The sequence below is a fragment of the Crocodylus siamensis genome, chromosome 7 (assembly GCF_052110815.1).
Source record: "Crocodylus siamensis isolate JL-2025a chromosome 7, ASM5211081v1, whole genome shotgun sequence".
NCBI lineage: Eukaryota > Metazoa > Chordata > Crocodylia > Crocodylidae > Crocodylus > Crocodylus siamensis.
Window position 1 is genome coordinate 82,616,788 of NC_143401.1, and position 20,125 is coordinate 82,636,912.

Sequence of the window (20,125 nt, forward strand, 5' to 3'; positions counted from 1 at the left end):
TCATGGGCAGGGCGGCTGTCCCCATCCCTGTGGAGCTGTTAGGCCAGGCCAGGCCCTACCTTGGGTGCCACTGGGTACCCACACTCACCCACCAGTATTGGCCTGTGCCCATGGAGTCCCTGCTTCCCACCCAGCTCCCATCTTCCCAAGGGGCCAGGCAGGTCAGCCTGCCAACAGTGTCTCCCCCTGCACCTGCTTCTGTGTGTACTGCCTGGACCATGGGCCAAGCACCCATCCTTGCCTCCTCCTGGGTGGGATGGGGCATCTGTTTGCCCAAGCCCTGGCTGGGCCCTCCCTCCCAGCCCTGGGCCTGGGCTTCCCCACTCCGGGACCATGGGGGAGGCCTGAGCCCCCCAGTCCTGGTTGCTGCTGTGGTAGCAGTGGGGAGACATCGGTGGCGAGGGACACCAAACAAGATTCTCTTCTTTTTTTTTTCTCTTTATTCTTTTTCTCTCCCATTTTTCTTTCTTTACCTCTTTTTTCTCCCTCTTCTTTCCTTTTTTCTCTATTTCTTTCTTTATCTTTTTCTTTTTTCATCTTTTTTCTCTTCTCTTTCTTTCCCTCTCTTTTTTTCTTTCTTCATCACAACATGCTTTATAAAAAAGAATACATAAGAACAAAAGTAGACGATGAAGTTTTATTTACTGTCACCAGTGTTTACCATAGAAGGAGCAACATTTATGATTATTAACTTATGAATATGCAGTGTGTCCTGCCATATACCCCTGACCCCAGTTTTGTTTTTCTGGCATGCTGGCACTCTGGTACCTTATAAGGTAGACATTGGGGGGGGGAGGTTTGGCACTCTAGCCAAAAACGTTGCCAGCCCCGGTCTACAGTCTCTCTGGTAATCTGTTCCTGTGCTTAACTTTTAATTACTTCTTCCTAATAGCTAACCTAAATTTCACTTCTTGCTATTTAAAACAGTTCCTTCTTGTCCTGTTTTCTCTGGATGAAGAGAAGAGCATGTCAGTGTCTTCATCACAATGATTTTTTTCATAGACGTTTGGGCTGGAAGGGACCCCGAGTCCAGCCCCCTGCCCCAGGAGCAGGAAGTCAGCAGGGAACATAGGATCCCAGCAAGATAAGCATCCAAATGCATTTTGAAGATGTTCAATGTAGGCGCTTGAACTGCCTCAGGTAGCAGTCTGTTCCAAACCTTGGGGGTTCAGACAGTGAAGAAGTTCTTTCTTATGTCCAGCCTGAACTGGTCACAGTGGAGTTTGTGACGGTTCAATCTTGTCATCCCTTGCGGGGCTCTGGTGAACAGTCGTTCCCCCAGATCCTAATGACTACCCCTGATGAGCTTATAGGTGGCCACCAGATCACTCTTGAGCCTGCGCTTTTCCAGGCTGAATAGCCCCATTGCTCTCAGCCTCTCATCATATGGTCTGTTTTCCTGCCCTCTGATCATGTGTGTGGTTCTCCTCTGCACCCTCTCCAGCTTTTCCTCATCCTTTTTGAATTGTGGAGCCCAAAACTGGATGCTGTACTCCAGCTGCGGCCTCACCAAGGCCGAGTACAATGGGAGAATGACGTCCTGGGATCTGTTTGAGAAGCATCTATGGATGCAAGCCAGCGTTTTGGTCACTTTACTAACTGCAGCATCACACTAAAGGCTCACGTTCATTTTGTGGTCAACCATGACCCCCAAGTCTCTTTCATCTGTAGAGCTAACTGGTGTAGCACTACCAAGCCTATAAGCATGCTGCAGGTTTTTCCTCCCAAGGTGGAGAACTTTGCATTTTTCGGTGTTGAACACCATCAAATTCTTGTCTGCCCAGATTCGCCTGGATCACCCTCGTGTCCTCAGGTGTGGATGCTTTACCCCAGAATTTGGTGTCATCGGTGAACTTGGCCAGTCCGCTTCCAACACCAATGTCCATATCATTGATGAAGAAGTTAAACAGTATAGGCTCTAGGACAGAGCCTTGTGGGATCCCACTAGTGACAGCACACCAAGATGATTGGCTCCCGTCAGCCACCACCTCCTGGGTCCTACTGCAGAATCAGTTTCCCAGCCAGCAGATCGTGGTGACGTCAAGGCCGCAGTTAGCCAGTTTAGCCAAGAGGTGATTGTGGGATACAAGGCTTTTTTAAAGTTGAGGTATGTAACGTCGATCTCTTCCCCCTTGTCCAGGTGATAGGTCACCTGGTCCTGAAAGAAAATGAGATTGGTCAAGCAAGACCTACCCACAGCAAACCCATGCTGGGTGTCCCTTAGGATATTACCTTCAGCTAGCCTGTTAAGGATGGCCTCCTTGATAATCTTTTCCAGGACTTTCCCCAGGATAGAGGTCATAGTTAAAGTCTCCCATGACAACCATACACCAGGATTGTGCAGCCTCAGCCAATTCCCTGGTGAACTCCTGGTCAAGGTCTTGACTCTGGGTAGGGGGTCTGTAGTAGACCACCATAGTATCCCCTGCGCCGTGTTCCCCATAGATTTTAACCCAGAGGGTCTCAAGTCGTCACTTGTATTTCAAGACTGTTACCACATCTCCCCTTTTATCCAGATTAAACGGTCCCAGTTTCCCCAATTTTTCCTTGTTATGACTTGTTTTCTAGAACTGTAATCTTTTTAATTGCTGTCTCCTGGATTCCTTCCAGTTTGTCCGTGTCATTTTTGAAGCGTGGGACCGAAAACTAGACATGGACATTTTGGTGACATCTCACCAGTGCTAAATAGAGTAGAAGAATAATTTCTATTTCTTGTTCCCTCTCCTTCCCTGCCAGTTACTTTGTGCTAGCTCTTCTATAGTTCTCATACCATTCTCGCTCTCTCTCTCTCTTTTTTTTAAATAGCACTCTCCTTCCCAGTCTTAAAGAACTTGCCTTACATAGTGCAAAAAGCAGAAGTAGTTATCTTTACCTTGCAAGTGTTAGGGCAACTTACTGGAACTAAAGGCAGGCAGAACCAGGCAAGGAAAGAATTGGACTCCTGCTTATCCTGCATGCAGTAATACCTACTATTAATGCTCTAGATTAGAAGTACCTCCCTCCATTATCGCTTACTCAACTATCCATATTCAGCAAAGCATTTCAGTAGTGGTGAAGTCCCATAGATTTGAAGCAATCAGGGCTTCGGGCAGGTGTGATATCTTTTACAAGATTTTTGAAAAAAAGTGGCTTGAATTGCAAGCTTTTCATGGATCATCCCGAAGAAAATGTCAAAGTTGAGGAACTGCCCCAAGTTTGTGAGGCAGCTCCCGCAAATTTGTTTTTTTGCAGGATTATCCCGGTTAGAACGATCACTTTTCCAACATAAGGCGGGGGATACTTCCTCACTATTGCTGTTATGATCAATCAGTGCAAAATTGTAACCAGATGTCTGTCAGTCCTTAGGAAAGAAGTGAGGGGGAGGTAGTTTAGCCACTTCAAAAAATGAGTGATTAAAACACCAAAAAAAGGAGGAATGGGGCTGAGGAAAGAGATGGGCTAAAGACGAAACACACTTGGCTATTGCAGGCAGTCTGGCCCATAGCTATCTAGTTTCTTCGTTAAACCAGGGAGGCTTCTGCCCCACTTTCCAAGTGAGAAGTTGTTGCAGAGCCCTGTTAAAAAGGGGGAAATTGTGCACGGATCACCACGAGCGCGCCTCAAATTTTCCCACATATTTGCAAAAAGGAGCACACGTGTTGCCGGCGGGAGGGAGGGAGGCAGGGACGAGAGAGGCGGCATGTCCGGCGGCCGCACCGTGGTGGAGTACCGCGGCCCCAAGCCCGGCTCTCGCTGCGGCTACTGCGCCGCCCCGCGCGGCAAAGCCTCGGCCGGTGAGTTGCGGGGGGAGCGCCCTCCCCCTTCCGCCGCGGGGAAGCGGCTTCCCCTCCGCCGCGCGGGCAGCATGCCAGCCGCTGCCCTTAGTCAAGATGGCGGGCGGCGCCGGGTTTCCCCGCGGAGGCTTGCCCGCAACCAACATGGCGGAGCTGGCGCCTCGCACCGGAAGGCCGCCGCGCTGCGCCGAGCCGGCGCCGGGGCAAGATGGCGGCGGCCGGCGGGTCGGCGAGTATCGTGGAGTACTTCGGCGGCGAGGGCGGCTACCGCTGCGGGTACTGCAAGACGGCCACCGGCAACCTCTCCTGCGGTACGGCCGCGCTTGCGCTGGGGCTGCCCGGGCCGCGGGCAAAACAGCCCTCTCCTCGGCCCGGGCGTGCAGCAGAAGGACTTTGCCCCAAGCGTGCAGGGGAAGCCCGAGGTGGCCTTTTCTGAGGGCTGCTTTGAGTCTGGGAACCACTGGTTTCGGGCTCCCCCCCCTCCAAGGTGCAGGCGTTGTTCGCCCCCCTGCTCTGGGCAGGAAAGGCCGCGGGGCTTGGATCACCCTGGCAAGGGGTGCGTCCGGCAGAGCCCACCCCAGCCGCGTGTGGGGCCTCTGCACCCGCGGTGTGAAGGAGCCGGGAGGGGTAGCGAGCGGCTGGATGCGAAGCTGGCGGCGGGCCCAGGCGTTCCCCCAGCTCGATCCCCCGCCGCAGCTCAGGGATGGCCCTGGCGTCTGGTCCCTTTTTGGAGATCTCCAGGGCAGGTCCCTGCGCCGCCCCCGCTGGGAGTTTATTCTAGCCGGTCTCGCAGATCGTGAAGAAGTTTTTTCCTTAATGCAGGCAGTCCTCGGACTTGCAGCACAACTGGTTCCTGCAAACTGTGTCTTCAGTTGAAATGTCGTGACTCCAACGGATTTTCCCATAGGAAACAATGTTATAAATGTGGGATTGGTTCCTGAACCTAGGACTGATAATCTGTTTTCACCAAAAATAACCTCTAATTTTGTACTCAATCAATTATAGATGAGTAATATAGCTACATTGATGTATTTATGTTGTAAATAGCAATCATATTGATTTGGAAGGACTCCTTTGAAGTGACTGTTGGACTTTTTGAACAGCTCTTGGTCGGACTTTTTGAAGGGTTCATAGCTGGAGTCTTCTTGGGAGACTTGGCTGCAGGTTTTTCTGGAGTCTTGTCTGATTTCTTGAAGAAAGTGGCCAGGGAAGTTTGGACAGATGTTTTCCAGGGAGATGGGCGAAGCAGCGACTTGTTTGCTGGCGTGGCGTTGCATCAGATAAAGCGTTGTAAAGTCAAAGCTGACATTATAAGGTTGAAACAGGGTGTCAGTTTATAAAGGTTGTAACTCAAAATGTTGTAAGTTGAGGACTGCCTCTATCCAGTCTGAAACCTTCTTCTGGGAGTTTATGACCAGCTCTCCTTGCCTTGATCCCATAAAGAGTGAAATCTGGGACACGGTTGACAGGCTGCAGAGAGTAGCCTTGCAACTGAGGGAGGCTGGTCAGGTTCACGGCTGATAAAGCAGCAAGGAGCTACGGACAACTCAAGGCGGGTTAGAGTTGGCAGGAGACGTGCTAATGCTGGTCCTAATAGGGCTGCCAGGTGCTGTTCCTGGGCCAGTCTTCAAATTCAGGGTGGGAGTGCCCTTTGGGGCACTTCATAGTACAGTTGTTCTTTTATGTAGGTGTGAGTGGTGGTTGCTGACAAAGAAAAATGGGGGGAAAAAGGCTGCATGTGCTTAAAAACAAAGTGTGAAGGAGCAGTACAAGAAAAAATATAGTCAAGGACCAGCTTATGGACCTTTATAAAAGACCTGATGACTCAAGTAAGATAAAAGCGCAGAAAATGAAATGGATATTATAAGAACCGATGAAGGAAGTCATGCAAGGCAGTTTTCGTAAGCTGCAGTGGAGGGTGTCAGACCTCAAGATAGACCAAGGCAACAATGGGAAGATGACACTCAAACTGGTCTGGAAGGGGTAGGTGGAAATGCAACAAGGTGGGAGGAGGTTGCACAAGACAGGCTGAGATGCAAAGGCCCTGAGGTCTGTGAGGCCAGAGAGAGAATGCCTTTTTCAGGGGTGTGGGATGCAATCGTGATTTATTACCGGTAAACATTATCCACCTCTGCTTGGGGCTTCAGATGCTGCCAAATCCTTTGACGGGCATCTTGCGTGTAGGCCCACGCCCAAAAGCTTGGGGTTCAGAAGCCCCTGACTCTGTCTTGCCCTTGGCCAAATAGCTGCAGGAACAAGCTAGGGAGGAGTCTCCCATTTCCATAAAGTCAGTAGGTAGCCAAGGTTGTCCCACTGGAACCTGGCCAGAGGAAGCCGACTATGGAGGATCTCGTAGGGAGTCCTGCCCTCAAGCAGACAAGGGTGCGACCCTCCACTACACAGTGCCATTTTAATTGCATTACCTCGGTCAGAGTATTTCCTCTGCCAGGTTGGTGACTGTGGCATTTCTTCTGCCCTGATTTCAGGATTGCCTAAGGAAAAAAAACCCATGCTGTGGTAGGGTTAGAGTGTTGTATATGTGACAGCCTAGCAACTGTGCAAGAAGCAAGGGTTTTTATGGTAATATCTTTTATTGCACTAACTGTATAATTGAGAGAGATGTGACAAATGCTTTCAGGCATAATAGCTTCTGTCTAACATCTCTTCCAGCTAGATAATTGGTTCAAAAAAATACAGCACCAAAAAAGCCTCTGGCTTGTGGATAATCCAGAAAGTTTGGTCGTTTAATTAGTTGCTTTTGCAGGTCTGTTTCTGTCCTGCTGTCTGCTTATGGCAAACCCGTCTTTTACTGGCTGTTCTGCTACCAGATGTGGGGCAGTGTAGTTAGCATCTGTTGTGGGAGCTAACTCGGGAGAACTGATCATCTCTAGTTCAGACATACTGTGCAAGACTGATGGAAGTTATATGGATGTTACCCTGTTTCCAGGTCCTAAACGCTATTAGTATAGTTGACACAAAAAGCGGTTCGTTTCTCTGGAGGCATGCAAAGAAATCTCAGACACACACTTATTAGCAGCACAAAAAGTGTATTTGCAAATAGGGTCAGAGCAGAGCCAAAAAGACTCAGATTACTCTGAACCCATGAGGAACTTTTTCAGCTGGTTTTTATCCTTCCCCTCCTGGGCACGCGTGCAGAAACAGGAACTCTTACAGCTCATTTCCGTTTCATACAAACATGTATGTGGCTACGTCACTTCATCCATCGCATGTATATTATAATTAACTACTTAAGTATGCAGGGCGGATAAGTAAATATGCATCAGCTAATTGCGCATGCTCAGAAAGTTCTTTAGGTCACCAAGAGTTTAAATGCCCCCCCCTTTCAAGGACACGGTCAGTTGAATTCCAGCTTCTGTAATCTGCATGAGAAAACCAGGGGGAGTGTGGGGGAGAGAGTGATTTAGTATGAGAAGAGCTGTGGCAAAGCTAGCTAAGAAAGAAAAGTCCTTGGCAGTGTTTTTTGCTTATCAGGTACGAGATGCAAACTGTGCATTTCTAACAACACTCCATTTCTAACAGTATTCTAACAATACTCCATTTCTAACATAGTGAAAGAGGCAACATGGTCCTCTGTTCATAAGTGTGTCTTGCACTTACAGAATTAAGAAGTGTGTGCATATAGGAATAACTTCCTCTATTATGAGGATCCAAACACCTCTTTGATGGAATGCAGCAGCCACTGCTACTGTTTGCAAACAAAATGTGAACTGCTGACGTAAAAGAATATGTGTGTTTTCATTCATGTGGCACACACAATATCTGTATCTTCTGTACAGAACTGTGTTTTTAGTTTTTGTAAAACCTGAGGAATATAAAAGAAATTTTACTCCTATGAAATGAGACATAATTTGTCTCAAGTACCACAAACTGGAAATCCTGCTTATATTGTGTAATATAATCAAATGAACAACAGACATCTTTAAAGAAAGACGATATACCTTTTACTCATATTTCCTTCAAAATACTTCTTGTTTTGTTGGCTGAGAGCTTCACTGTAGACATTTCTTGCTTCTATGGGTAATGTAATAGACATTATTAAAAAATATCTTTTTGTAGAAGCATTTATTTTTCATGCAGAAAATAACACTCATACATATCATGTTCAACCCTTGATTTTGCCAGCTCAGAGCACTTAAATTCCCAACTGCATTTTTGTAATTGTTGACCTATCTAACATGCAGCATTTAATGTGGTGCTTTGTCCTGATTCACCGAAAGCTGAGCAACAGAGATTGTTAGCTGCTGTCACAGCAGGCTTTTCAAGCTTGAGCTTGAAAGTAAGTAGAGGCATATGCTTTTAGAACTATAGGGCCAACATTCAGCACTTGTCCTGCCTTGGGCAGAGACTTACCCCCGTAGAAGTAGTTTCAGTGTTTTCAGTAGCCGGCTCTTGTGAATAAAGACTATTATAATAGGATATAATAGTTAAGATTTGGATATTATGTCTGTTTGGTCATTGAAGTGGTACATGTGAGTAACTGTTTCCTAGAAAGATGCGTGTTCAAAAAATTGTAAGTTAACTGTTGGATTTACTGAAATAGTTCTATACAATTGTTCCTATCTTAATATTTTAAGGAAATCTGTTAATCAATTGTATAACTATTTATTACAGGCATGTGGGCGCATTCGATGACAGTTCAAGATTACCAGGACCTTATAGATAGAGGATGGCGAAGGTAAATTAAAAAAAGCAACTCCCCCCCCCCCCAAAAAAAAAAAAAAAAAAAAGAGACTGCACAAAACAGAAAAGGGTCATTTCATAGAGCATTTAATAGAAATGTTTATTTCCAATCTTCACACAGTTTTTAAACAAACCTCCAGAATGAAAACCTCATATGCAGCACTGAGGACCTGAAGAATGCTTCTGGTTCTCGTTGTCCTAACTAATATAAATGTAAAGAATATATATGGTTGTGGTTTATTTGGAATTTTAAAACTTTCAAAGCAGAGGTAAAAGACTATTTCTTTAAGCATAATGGGCACATCTACATGAGACACTTAATGTGCATTGGGCTAATTCTGCTGCACATGAGTGCAGCTGGCAAAAACCATGCTAATGCGCAGTAGCTTTAGTTCAGTGTGCATTAAGCGTCACACAAAAAACATTCATCTGCACTAACGCGCAGTAGTGTCAGTTATGGTGCATTAAGTTAGTACCTGTTATTACTAAACTTATTGCGCCATAATTATGGTGCACTAATGAACGTGTAGCTGTGCCCATCGTGTCTTAAACTGATGGTGTTCCTTTAATACAGAGGTTTAAATGTAAGGCTTAGGGATTTATTTGGGGGGTTAGGGGTATGGTAAATGACCATCATCCTTTTAACAAGGATAAAAAAAAAAGAGTGCCAAAGGCTCCTAAGGTTGTATTCGGTCAACTAAATAAATTAGGGTTTTTTTTTTTATTTTTTAAAAAGGTCAGCTTGCAGCTCTTCAGGACTTTTGAGTGTCCAATCATTATTTGGATGATTGCTGCTGGGGCTTAAAAAAAAATCCATTTGTAGTGTTCAAGAACACTTGTGATATCTTGTACATCTCCCACTGTACTCTATAATTCATATAAACTGTTAGTAAGAAGACTGAGAGAACTTGGGAAAAGTTATTTTCAGAATATGTGGGTTTTCTGCCTTATGAAGCTGGAAGATATGGTTGAATTTGAAATTTATTTTTCTATTTGAACAAAGAATTTTGTTCTTGTTTCCTTGTCTCCCAAAGCAGTCTGTTGGTTTCCACAAGAAGGATTGCAGCATCTTGCTACTTAACTTTTTCCCCAGTCTCCATTTTGGGCACTTTCCTGTTGTGGATATTAGTTCATGCCTGTTTAACTTCTCATACATCTTCTAAGGAGCAGTAGGAAAAGTGTGACACAATCTTTATTTTGCCATAGAATCATAGATCATAGGACCAGAAGGGACCTGTAAGATCATCAAGTCTGATCCCTTGCCATGGGCAGGAACTTGTTGGGCTCAGGTGAGCTTGACAAGGTGCCTGTCCAGCTTCATCTTGAACACCTCCAAGGAGGGTGACTTCACCACCTCTGCTGGGAGCGAGTTCCAGATTCTGGTGGCCCTTACAGAGAACAATTTCTTTCTTATATCTAGCCTGAATTTACCCTCTAGTAGCTTATGCCCATTGTTTCTCGTTCTCCTTTGAAGTGCCTTCCTGAAGAGTTGCTCCCCAGATCTTGATGCTCACCCCTGATATACTTGTCGGCATCTATCAAGTCACCTCTCAGCCTTCTCTTACTGAGACTGAATGCCCAGTGTCCGGAGTCTCTCCCCGTAGAACCTATCCTCCATGCCCGTGACCATACAGGTGGCCCTTCTCTGCACCCTCTCAAGCTTATCGATATCCTTCTTGAAGTGCGGTGCCCAGAACTGTATACAGTATTCCAGCTGAGGCCTCACCAGCACCAAATAGAGAGGGAGGAGCACCTCCCTGGATCTATTGGCCACACAATGGCTGATGTACCCCAGAGTTCAATTTGCCTTTCTGGCAACTTCATTGCACTGCTGGCTCATATTCATCCTCGGGTCGATTGTGACCCCCAGGTCTCGTTGAGATGCTGTGTCAGCCAGTGGACCACCCCCATTGTGTAGTTATGCTGAGGGTTCTTCCTACCCAGATGAAGGTCTTTGCACTTTTTCCTGTTAAACCTCATCAGATTGCGTTCTGCCCATGAATCCAGTCTGTCAAGGTCATCCACAGCTTGGTATCATCCGCTGACATAATCAGTGAGTTTTCCACCTCCTCCTCCAAGTCATTAATAAATATATTAAAGAGCAAGGGTCCAAGCTTCGATCCCTGGGGCCTCCAGGATGAGGCTGTCCCATTGATTACCACCCTCTGGGAGCGGCTTCTAAGCCAGTTGTCCACCCACCTCTGTAGATTGCTCCAGCCTAGTACCCACCAGTTTGTTTGAGAGGATCCCGTGGGAAGCAGAATCAAAGGTTTTACTGAAGTCTAAGTAAATCATCTCAACCTCATGTCCCTTGTTCAGATGGCTAGTTATTTGGTCATAGAAGGACACAAGGTTTGTCAGGTTTTACCCAGGACTGAGGTCAGACTGACCACTGTGTAGTCTGCAGGATCTTCCCTCTTCCCTTTCTTAAAGATGGGTACCACATTGGCCTTTTCCTAATCGTCCGGGACCACTCCTGAGCTCCATGACTCCTCAAACAACTTGGCCAGTGGCGCTGCTGTAAGCTCAGCCAGTTCTTTCAGGACGTTCGGGTGCAGATCTTTGGGCCCAGCACACTTGAAAATGTCCAAGTGTTGTAGGAGATAATTGGCCTGTTCAGGACTGATTTCATGTAGTCTCTTGTCTTCCCCACATTCCCTAGGGCACTGGTCAGGTGGAAAGCCCTCGTCTGATTTCAGTAATACTTACTGATGTCACGGAGGTATTTAGGAGTTCTACCTTTTTGCAGACATCGACTGTGGCCTGCCCCTGAGTATTCAGTAGGGGTCCCACAGTGGAGCCCATTTTTTTTTCTGCTCCCTGTGTACCTGTAGAAGGACTTTTTGTTGTATTTTATTCCGGTTGCCAGCTTGATCTCCATGCCTGTGTTAACTTTTTGTGTCTTGTATCTGGAGGCCCTGGCAATATAGGTGTATTCCTCTGTGGTTGATGAGCCATTCTTCCATTGCATATATGCTTCTTTTTTTTCCTTTTCAGTAGCTCCCTAACATCCCTTGCGACTGTAATTTTCAGTTCAGTCAGTGATTTAACTGATCAGAGTCTTGTTAACTTTATTTTGCTGCTTGCAAAACTTGGGAGCAAGCACTGATGCTTTGGGTCTATATGCAGGTAGAATTAAAGATGATCCTGTAGTAGGAAAAAAAAATCTCGTAGTAATTACAAGTGCTGAAAATTGTATATTTTTTAGAAAAATGAAATCTTAGATTGTCAGAAACAGGGAAGTAGGCCCTTCCAGTCTTCAAGAGAAGCTTGCCACTGAATAAAAAAGTTTGTCATATTCCGATGGGAGCTCAGAACAAAAATTACGTCTTGGAGAGACATGGTTAAGATGGGAGACTTTCATAGTTGTGTTCTCATGTCACCATTCGCATTGTAGAAAGAGCTAAATATGAATTTTCATGTTAAAGTAAGAATGTGGAAATGCTGCATGATAGCAAATGAATGAACCTGCTATGTAGATATTATTGCTTCAAGGAATAATTTCATTTACTTTAAAGTAACTTAGGCTTTTCAGTGAATGAATTTTATCTGATGCACAAATTAAAAAGTAATAAAACTTTTATTACTTTTAGAAGTGGGAAGTATGTCTACAAGCCCATTATGAATCAAACATGTTGTCCTCAGTATACAATAAGGTAAGATCTTATTGCATATAAATAATATACTTAATATTGTGGTGCTTTTTGGACATTTCCAGTTGTGATGTCTTTCCATCATAGGCATTCAGGATGTATGTAATACCTCCTTCTGTTTGAAATAGAGTTTGATGGTAAATTTACTTTTTACTGGTGTTGAGTTTCTTGAATGTTAAATGTCTAAAAGGATTCAAATTATGTATACACCCAGGCCTGTCCTAATTAGTTATCAACACAGATGCTGCCATAAGTTGGTTGTCTTTTAAATTATTTGGTGGTTTTATACCAGCTTTTAATAGATATGTGAATGCCTCTGACAGGCAGCCTCCCTGGCTTGAGCTGCAAAGATGGTAAATAGTTTGAATGAAGGTAAAAATGATTCCTAGGTAATGGTGAGAATAGTGGTAGTGTCAGAAGACTTTGCATTATCACCACCAGTGTGGCATCTAATACATGGGTAGCAAGGAGTTCAAAGTGCCAATAAGCACTTATCTTGAGCAATATACCACACTTTAATTTATTTAGTGGGCGTGTAATTTCCTTCCTTTTATGCAACTGTAAGGTTGGATGGGGGTTTGAATCATGCAGTACAAGGCAACAGAATATCAGAAACATGAAAATGGATCTAATTGAATAGGTGACAAGGTTTACAAAGGAATTTAACAGACAAAAAAATTGAAAAAAATATTTTCATGAAATAATATCTGGAAAGTTCAGATAACTTTTTGTATTTTCTTTGAGATGCTATTTCTTTAGAGACGGACATTTCTTTAGAATGCTTGTTTCATTCTTTTAGATGTCAAGTTCTGCATTTTCAACCTTCCAGATCTCACAAAAAAGCTGTGAAAAAAGTGCTGAAATTTCTTTCTAAAGGAGATGTTTCAAAAGTGGCTGGTGAAGGTAAGAATTATAGTAGGTGATGTCTTTTATTGGACTGATTGCATGGTTGGGATTTCTGGACAGAGTTATTTTTACAAATTGATAATGAGCCATTGGTGTGTGTTCTTTTACAAAAAAAAGTGTGGTCAAGTAATTCAAGGGATTTGAAAAATTTTACAATCTTGTGGGTGGGAGAAGTACTCTGGAATTTAAGCACTGTATCTGTTATTTCTAAACCAGTTAATAGAGCAGATAGATCATATCTACCATTTAAGAGGGGTACCATATAGCTCAGGGGCAGGCAATTATTTGGTTGGAGGGCCACTTAATGAAAGATTTGGTGAGCTATTGAGGGCCTCATGGGTAGCCTAGTCCCTTGACGGGTGCCCTGCCCCCTGGTCGCCATCTTGGGATTGAAAGTCCCACCTTTGCCACCAGAAGTCCCTCCCCTTGCCCTGGAAGTGCCATCTTGAAACCGAAAAACCCGCAAATCATATACTAAAAAAAATATCAAACATCTACTATAACTTATTTTAATACTATTTAAAAAATACCTTTTCCCTGATTTAGGTGTGTTTGCATAGTGTATATAGTGGTGATTGCATAATAGCTCACAATACAGTCTTACTCTTGTATATTGTGTGTGGGGGGTAAGGAGGTGGGGTTGTGTGTTTGTGGGGGTATGTGTTGGATTGTGGGAGTGTGTGCGTGTGTGTGGCGTTATGGTGGGGGGTGGCAGTGTGTGTGGGGGGTGTGGGAGGGTGCAGGTGTGTTTCGGGGAGTGGAAGGCTGTGGGGTGTGGGGAGGGGTCCGTGGAGTCCCTTGAGCGTGCCAGTCTCTGGATCTGCATATGCTGGTAGTGAGCAGGGCCAGCCCCGCACAGCCCCATGGCGCTTCTGCCCAAGTCCCCGGTTGCACTTGGTGGCAGGGGGTGGATCCAGCCCCACCTGGCCCCATAACATGCAGCTCCCATGCTCCCACCCAAGTCCCTGGCTTCAGGTGGCAGCAGCATGCAGGGCCAGCCCCTCCCGGCCTCATAATGTACGGCTCCCTGTGCTCCATCCCTTTCCCCCAGCAAAAGTCCCTGGCCCCAGCCCAGTGGGGCCTGCACTTGAATTCTGACTCTTGCAGGCAGGGAGGCTGGGAACAGCCACGGGGCGGCCAGCAAAAGCCTTTGCAGGGCAAAGTCTTCTTGTCTCTCTTACCTCCTAGCTCAGGGGTAGGGCTGGTCAGGCCAGGCTGGGGTGAGGGGTGCAGAGCTGGACCTCATGTAGGGACGTACTGGCTTGCAGAGGACAGCCCAGGGCCAGGGCTTACAGTGGGGCTCTGCAGGCCAGGTGAAGTTGCATGGTGGGCTGAATGCGGTCCACGGGCTATATTTTACCCACTCCTGATTAGGCTACATTGCCCCAGAAATAGGGCAGAGAACAAATTATTTTTCCCCCTTCTTGATCCAAAGCAAAACAAGTTTCCTTACCTTTTTTTTCATAGCTTGTTTTCCCCACCTGCATTGTGCAGATGGCTACTTTCTTGCAAGGGATGTTTCAGTCAGCTTAGGTTCACAACCCTGTTGTTGAAGCTGCAATCTGAATATCATTGAACAGATGAGTGGGGACAGGCTGGCTCTTTGTCCTGTACATTTGGACAGTCACTTCTTGGTTTAGCATCAAGAAACAAGAAACTGGCTGCTATCTTTGTGAGGTTCTAAATTATTTCTCACTGCTTCTGTTGGCAGTGTAGCACCTCTTTATTACATCATAAAGTGAACATATTTCTCACATATCCTGTGACAGTAGAGAATGTTCCACTCTAGTAAAGCACATAACTTTTCTCACAGATGTATTTATATTATCAGTACAAATGTGGTCTATTTTCAGGGTGAGTGGATATGGGAACGAAAGAACAATATCTTTGTCTTTATGTTAAGAAACATTAAAGTTGGAAATATCTTGGATATTGGCATGAGCAAAATATGAGCTATAATTACATAGTGAATTTCGCTCTGCAATTTTCCCCCTACCATTTAAACAAGTAATGGGTTGGGAAACTGGGGAACCAGTTTCCTTTGTTTCATATTTTGATAACTTTAAAATTCATGGTGTTGAGATCATAAATCTGTCTGCTTTCTCGATAGTCATTGTAGTTTATTTGGGTTCTTTTGAAAATAAATTATTGCAATGTGTGGGTGTGGCATCTGTCATTTGATCTACATTGTCAATTGCCGCTTGTCTCATTTTCAGAAGAGCCTATGGATTCCCATGGAGGGGATGCAGTTGCTAGTGATTTCATGTTAAGAAGTACATCTGATGTCAGTCAGCCTGAACTGACACCCTTGCACGTGGAATCTGAAGAGAAGGTGGAGACTGAAGTCCAGGAAAAAGAAGAAATGGACAACGATGTAACTGAGGAGAAAGCAGAATCTGGATCTCTCCAGACACATGCAAAGGAGGAGAAGCCAGAGTCCAGTGAACCATCCAATTCAACTAAAAATGTCCATGCAACACCAAAACCAGGTAATCAAAATTTCTTTGGAAATTAGAATATTTATTATCACTGCCCTATTATTTTCTCTTTATTATTGTTGTTTTACAATCTGTTTTTTTACCCAGACTGAAGATCTTGGGCTGTTCCTTTGTTTCCCTTATAGTCTCAACAATCAAAGGAACAGTAATATGTAAATCAAAATACAGTATACAATTAATTTACTTTTTTAGTACTCCCAGTATTTTGCTATTTTTGTTTGGTTTAATTTATGGTCCCATACAGTAGGCATTTGACTAGGTGGCTGCTAGGAGCTCAACGGGCCACCTAAGCTCCTTAGTCACTTATTGACTGATGTGCACATTTTGTAACAAAAACTAGCAACTATTTAAATATGAATCTCAAGTGCTTTCATGCTTTTAGCGGTGCTGTGATCTTATCACAGATAGATAGTTCTATAGGCAGAGAGAGGTAGTTAGCCACGTTAGTCTGAAATCAGGAAGAAACCAGGTAGAGATGCATCATACAGACTAAATAAGATGCATATGAGACTAAAGGAAGAGGGAGAGGAAAAGGAGAAAGATGGAGTGTAGTAGGGGCTGGGGAGAGGACCCTGCAGGAGGGACTAGGTCGGGGAAAAGTGCCCCTTTTGGGGCTTGGACAAGTGGTGCTGTCTTGGCTCATAAGCCCTGAAAGGGAAAAAATGACTCATCTGGGCAGGTCCAGGAGACCACGCCGCCCGACACGCTGAGGGAAGCCCAAGCCTCCTGGCAGCTTCTGTCAGCAGAGACAGAACAAATAGTACTCCCCTGGTGCTCTGGGGGGTGGGAAACTCACCTGGCAGGAGCTGGGGGGACTGGGCTGCTGGGGAGATGTGGGGGGAGAGAACTCCTGTGGCAGGGTCCTAGGCAGGCAGTACTTTCCCATCCCTCATGGGATCCCAGGAAAACTGCAATCCTGACTGAGGAACCAACTCCAGAAATGCTTGGATGCTTATCTCGCTGGGATCCTTTGACCCTAGCTGACTTCCTGTCCCTGGGGCAGGGGGCTGGGCTTGATGATCTTAGAGGTCCCTTCCAGCTCTAATGAGTATGATATATGAAATCTATGAACTTGACTTATCCCTTGGATAAGTAAAGCCAGATGGTGGGGGCTTTCAGGTGGCTTACTGGCAGGGAGACAGGGGCACCAGGAGGAGGAGTACTTCAGAGAGAGTACTGCATCCTTGAGAGAGCGGGAAGGGACACTGATGGCAGCCAGCCTTGGAGACCCCTGGATAGACCTGGGTAAAGAAGGAATTTGCCCAGAGGAACTGAGCTAAAGAGCCCCGGCTCAGGATGGCTGTGGATAGTGCAGCTGAAGCCCAGCACAGACCCAGAAATTTTTCTTTGTGTTGTAATGTAGTAGTCACTAGCGAGGGGAGTATAGCAGGGGAAAAGCCCAATTTCTTGCACACCTAAGTTCTGGTTAATCAAGTCCGGGGGCCAACATGTTAGACCCAGTAGCACCTGATTTTGAATCCTGTGATGAGCAAGCTGAGACGATCTGTCCTGGACCCGCTGATCCCAGAGAGAAGGAGGACTATTGCCTGAGGAGGAGGAGACATTCAAAGGGAGCGACCCATCTAGAGGACCCGGCCATGATCTCTCATGAAGCTCGCAGTCCGCCGGGCTGGAGAGGCTCTAAGAACTGGCAACTTGCACTCAGTACCAGCAGGAAGAAATGACTTGGCACCCAGGAGGAAAAGGGCAGGGTGTGGGGGTGGTGGAGCCCTGTAGAAGACCAACATTGCTCATAGGATCATCACACCAGATACCATCTAGACTCCTGAGAACTAATTTCACATCAAAGGCATGGCAGGAAGAGAGAGGAAGAATGAGGTACAGGTCCCTGAGATCCCAACGCGACAAGGAACAGCTGTTAAGCCTGCTCACTCACAGGCAGCAAAGAAGAAAGGATCCCGTAGGAATCATTAAGGTGTGCATTCTGGTTGGTGAGATCAGAGCAGATATGGTTGTAATGTAGAGCTTGGCTACATACGATGGATCTTGTAGTGTGCTTAGAGCAAGGGTGGGTAAAATATGGCTCCAAGGGTTGGATCTGGTTTGCCAGCTGACTGGATCTGGCTCGTGGCTGCCACTGTGGCGCAAACATGAGGCTGAGCCCTACATGCTGCTGGCAGGGCAGCCTGTGCTACGCTCCTGCTAGCGTGGGCCCCGGCCAGCATGAAGCTTCTGGTGGGGCTATTCCTGTTGTGGCTGCAGCCAGCCAGTTGCGCCTCTGCTCCCCTCAACTCCAGCAGGACCTTACTGCCCATAGCAGTGCAGCAAGGGAAAGGAGGAGCGGCCACTGGAGATGAGGAGAGCACAACAGCATCTGGCTGGGTGTTGCCACATCAGGAACAGCACCTTTCTCACCTCCCAGAAGCTGCGTGCTGGCTGAGGCCTGGGCCAGTGGGGCTGTTCTGCTCTCCTTGCCTCCAGCTGAGGCTGCTGCTCCTGCCACACTGCTCTGGGCAGGCAGGCGGCAAGCTTCAGTTGGCAGCTTCTGCCCACCACATGGAGCTCTAGCACCCAACGGCCTTCCACCCGCTCTGTCCACTCAGTGCAATGAGCAGCCACCTGCAGGCAGCCAGAGCAGGTGGAAGGTGACCTGGAGCACGAGCTCCATGCACTGGTCAGGAGCTGCCAACTGAAGCTTGTGCCATCCTGGAGAGGCATGGCAGGAGCTGCAGCTGGAGGCAAGGGGAGCAGAACAGCTCCGCCAGCCCCGAGCCTCAGCCAGTGTGCAGCTTCCCGCAGGGCTGTTCCTGGTGTGGTTGCAGCCGGTTTGGCGCTGCTGTGCTGCCCTCACCTCCCAGTGACAGTGTGAGTGTGGCCGACTGTGGCCATGCTGAGAACAGCCCCGCCAAAAGCTGTGCGCTGGCTGGGAGCCGGGCTGGGGCCAGGGCTGGCGGGTGTGGGCAGGAGCGTGGAACTGCCGTATGGAGCATCGCGGGGGCAGCTGCTGACTGGGTGAGCCCTGCTGCATGCGCCCCCACCTCCTCGTCCCTGCCCTCGCTCCCAGGCAGCTTCCTCCCACACAGGCACACATCACCTCCACACACCCCCTTACAAGCTACATACTTCTAAAAATCTCTGTCTTGTGAACATTTATAAAACGTGTTAAAGAAGCAAAGATTTGTAATTAATTGGACAAACTATATTTTCCCACGAAGCAAGTTGATGGAAACTGACAGGAGATGGCAGCCTTGAGTAAAGATTATTAGTGGAAGCTGCAATTTTTTGAATTTTTTTGTTGAAAAAGTCAAGGTACAGTCATTAGTTGACATTAAGAATAACAGTAGGTGAAACTTTAAACAATAAAGGTGCAGATATAGGAAGTTTGAAACATGATGTTTGTATTCACTATTTAAAAAATTAAGGGCATGTTTTTATTAACAGAAGTGTCCAGTTTTGTACATCTTTCTTTTTGGCAGAGTTTTTAAATGATGTATTAAAGGGAGTAAGAAACACCAAAATGCTTATTCAGTTTACCCTTTTTATTTTATTAAAGTAATTGGTGAGAGAGGTCACCTTTAGTTTAAAACTTTCCAGATTGAGGGATGTTTAGTTTTTGTCTTGGAAAAAGTAGACTTTTTCTATGATAACTTGTTTATAGAGGAATAAAAACCCAATTAAACAAATGGGTCATTGTCCTGACAGAGTGGCTGGCTGTCTCTGTTTACTTTCTTTTGGAAAAAATGCTTTGCATGTTTATACAAAAAAAAGTACTGATTTTAAACATTATCTTCAGTGAGTTACTGTCACGCAGTTACACCAGGTAGGAGACCCCAAACAGATGGTGAGACTAGGCTAAGTATTTGAAACAGTCTTCAAATATGTCACGAGTATTTCAAGCAAACAGTACTGAAGACTTATTTGTGGCTAATGGGCAGGTCACATAGGGAAAACTGCAAAGACTGCCTGCTAAATGGGGATAACAGCACTTGTCCACCTTTTCCCAAGTGCTTTTAGATCTATGAATGAAAAGCCCAGAGGAAATATAGATGTAAGAGACAAAAAAGGAGAACACATTTGCAAACTGTGGAAGGGAAGTAAGGGGTCTCCCCAGACCATGGAATATGGTGGCCTCAGTCTGTGTGCTGAACAATGGGTCTCCTTCTCCCGCTAGTAAGTTTCCCATTGTTTAATGGACAGACTGAGGCCACCAGACTCCACAGTCTGGAGAGAGCTCTTACTTCCCTTTTGCATTTTTCAAATCTGTTCTTTTATGTTCTCAACTTTTCTCCCTCATCCTGGACCTATTTTTGCAAGGTCTGCTAATGGACATCAGGCAGGATCACACTGAGGAGCCTTGCTCGTGCTGGAGCCTGCATGTATCATAACATCAACCCATCCCTCCTCTCCTTCCAACTCCCCTCATTCACGATGATAATGCTTGGCTTACTGGATCTTAAATTTACATAATTTTCATGACATGGTGCGCAGGGCCTGGCCTGGGTGTCGTGGGGACCTGCTGGTTGGGACCATCTCTACATGTAAGAATGAATGAACTGATCTGACATCAGCTGCAGAAAGAAAGGCAGCACGGTCTGTCAGCAGTACAGAAAGGCAGCTGGAGGCCCCTGGAACC

At 46.0% G+C, this 20,125-nt stretch overlaps 1 protein-coding gene across 12 annotated transcripts in view; it reads left to right on the plus strand.

Moving 5' to 3' along the window:
• The window catches only part of ATE1 (arginyltransferase 1), a 164,816-nt gene that overhangs the window by 2,481 nt on the left and 142,210 nt on the right, over positions 1–20,125 (plus strand). For 5 of the 12 annotated variants that reach the window (XM_090056719.1, XM_090056720.1, XM_090056723.1 and 2 more), the window contains exons 1-5: positions 3,830–4,049; positions 8,406–8,469; positions 12,068–12,130; positions 12,927–13,030; positions 15,250–15,522. In XM_090056719.1, the coding sequence (XP_089912845.1) occupies positions 3,845–4,049; positions 8,406–8,469; positions 12,068–12,130; positions 12,927–13,030; positions 15,250–15,522 (709 nt within the window). In that variant the 5' untranslated portion in view covers positions 3,830–3,844. Of the gene's footprint in view, positions 1–3,658; positions 3,774–3,829; positions 4,085–8,405; positions 8,470–12,067; positions 12,131–12,926; positions 13,031–15,249; positions 15,523–20,125 lie in introns of those variants that run through there. The other 7 variants (XM_090056721.1, XM_090056730.1, XM_090056728.1 and 4 more) reach the window with 3 other exon arrangements.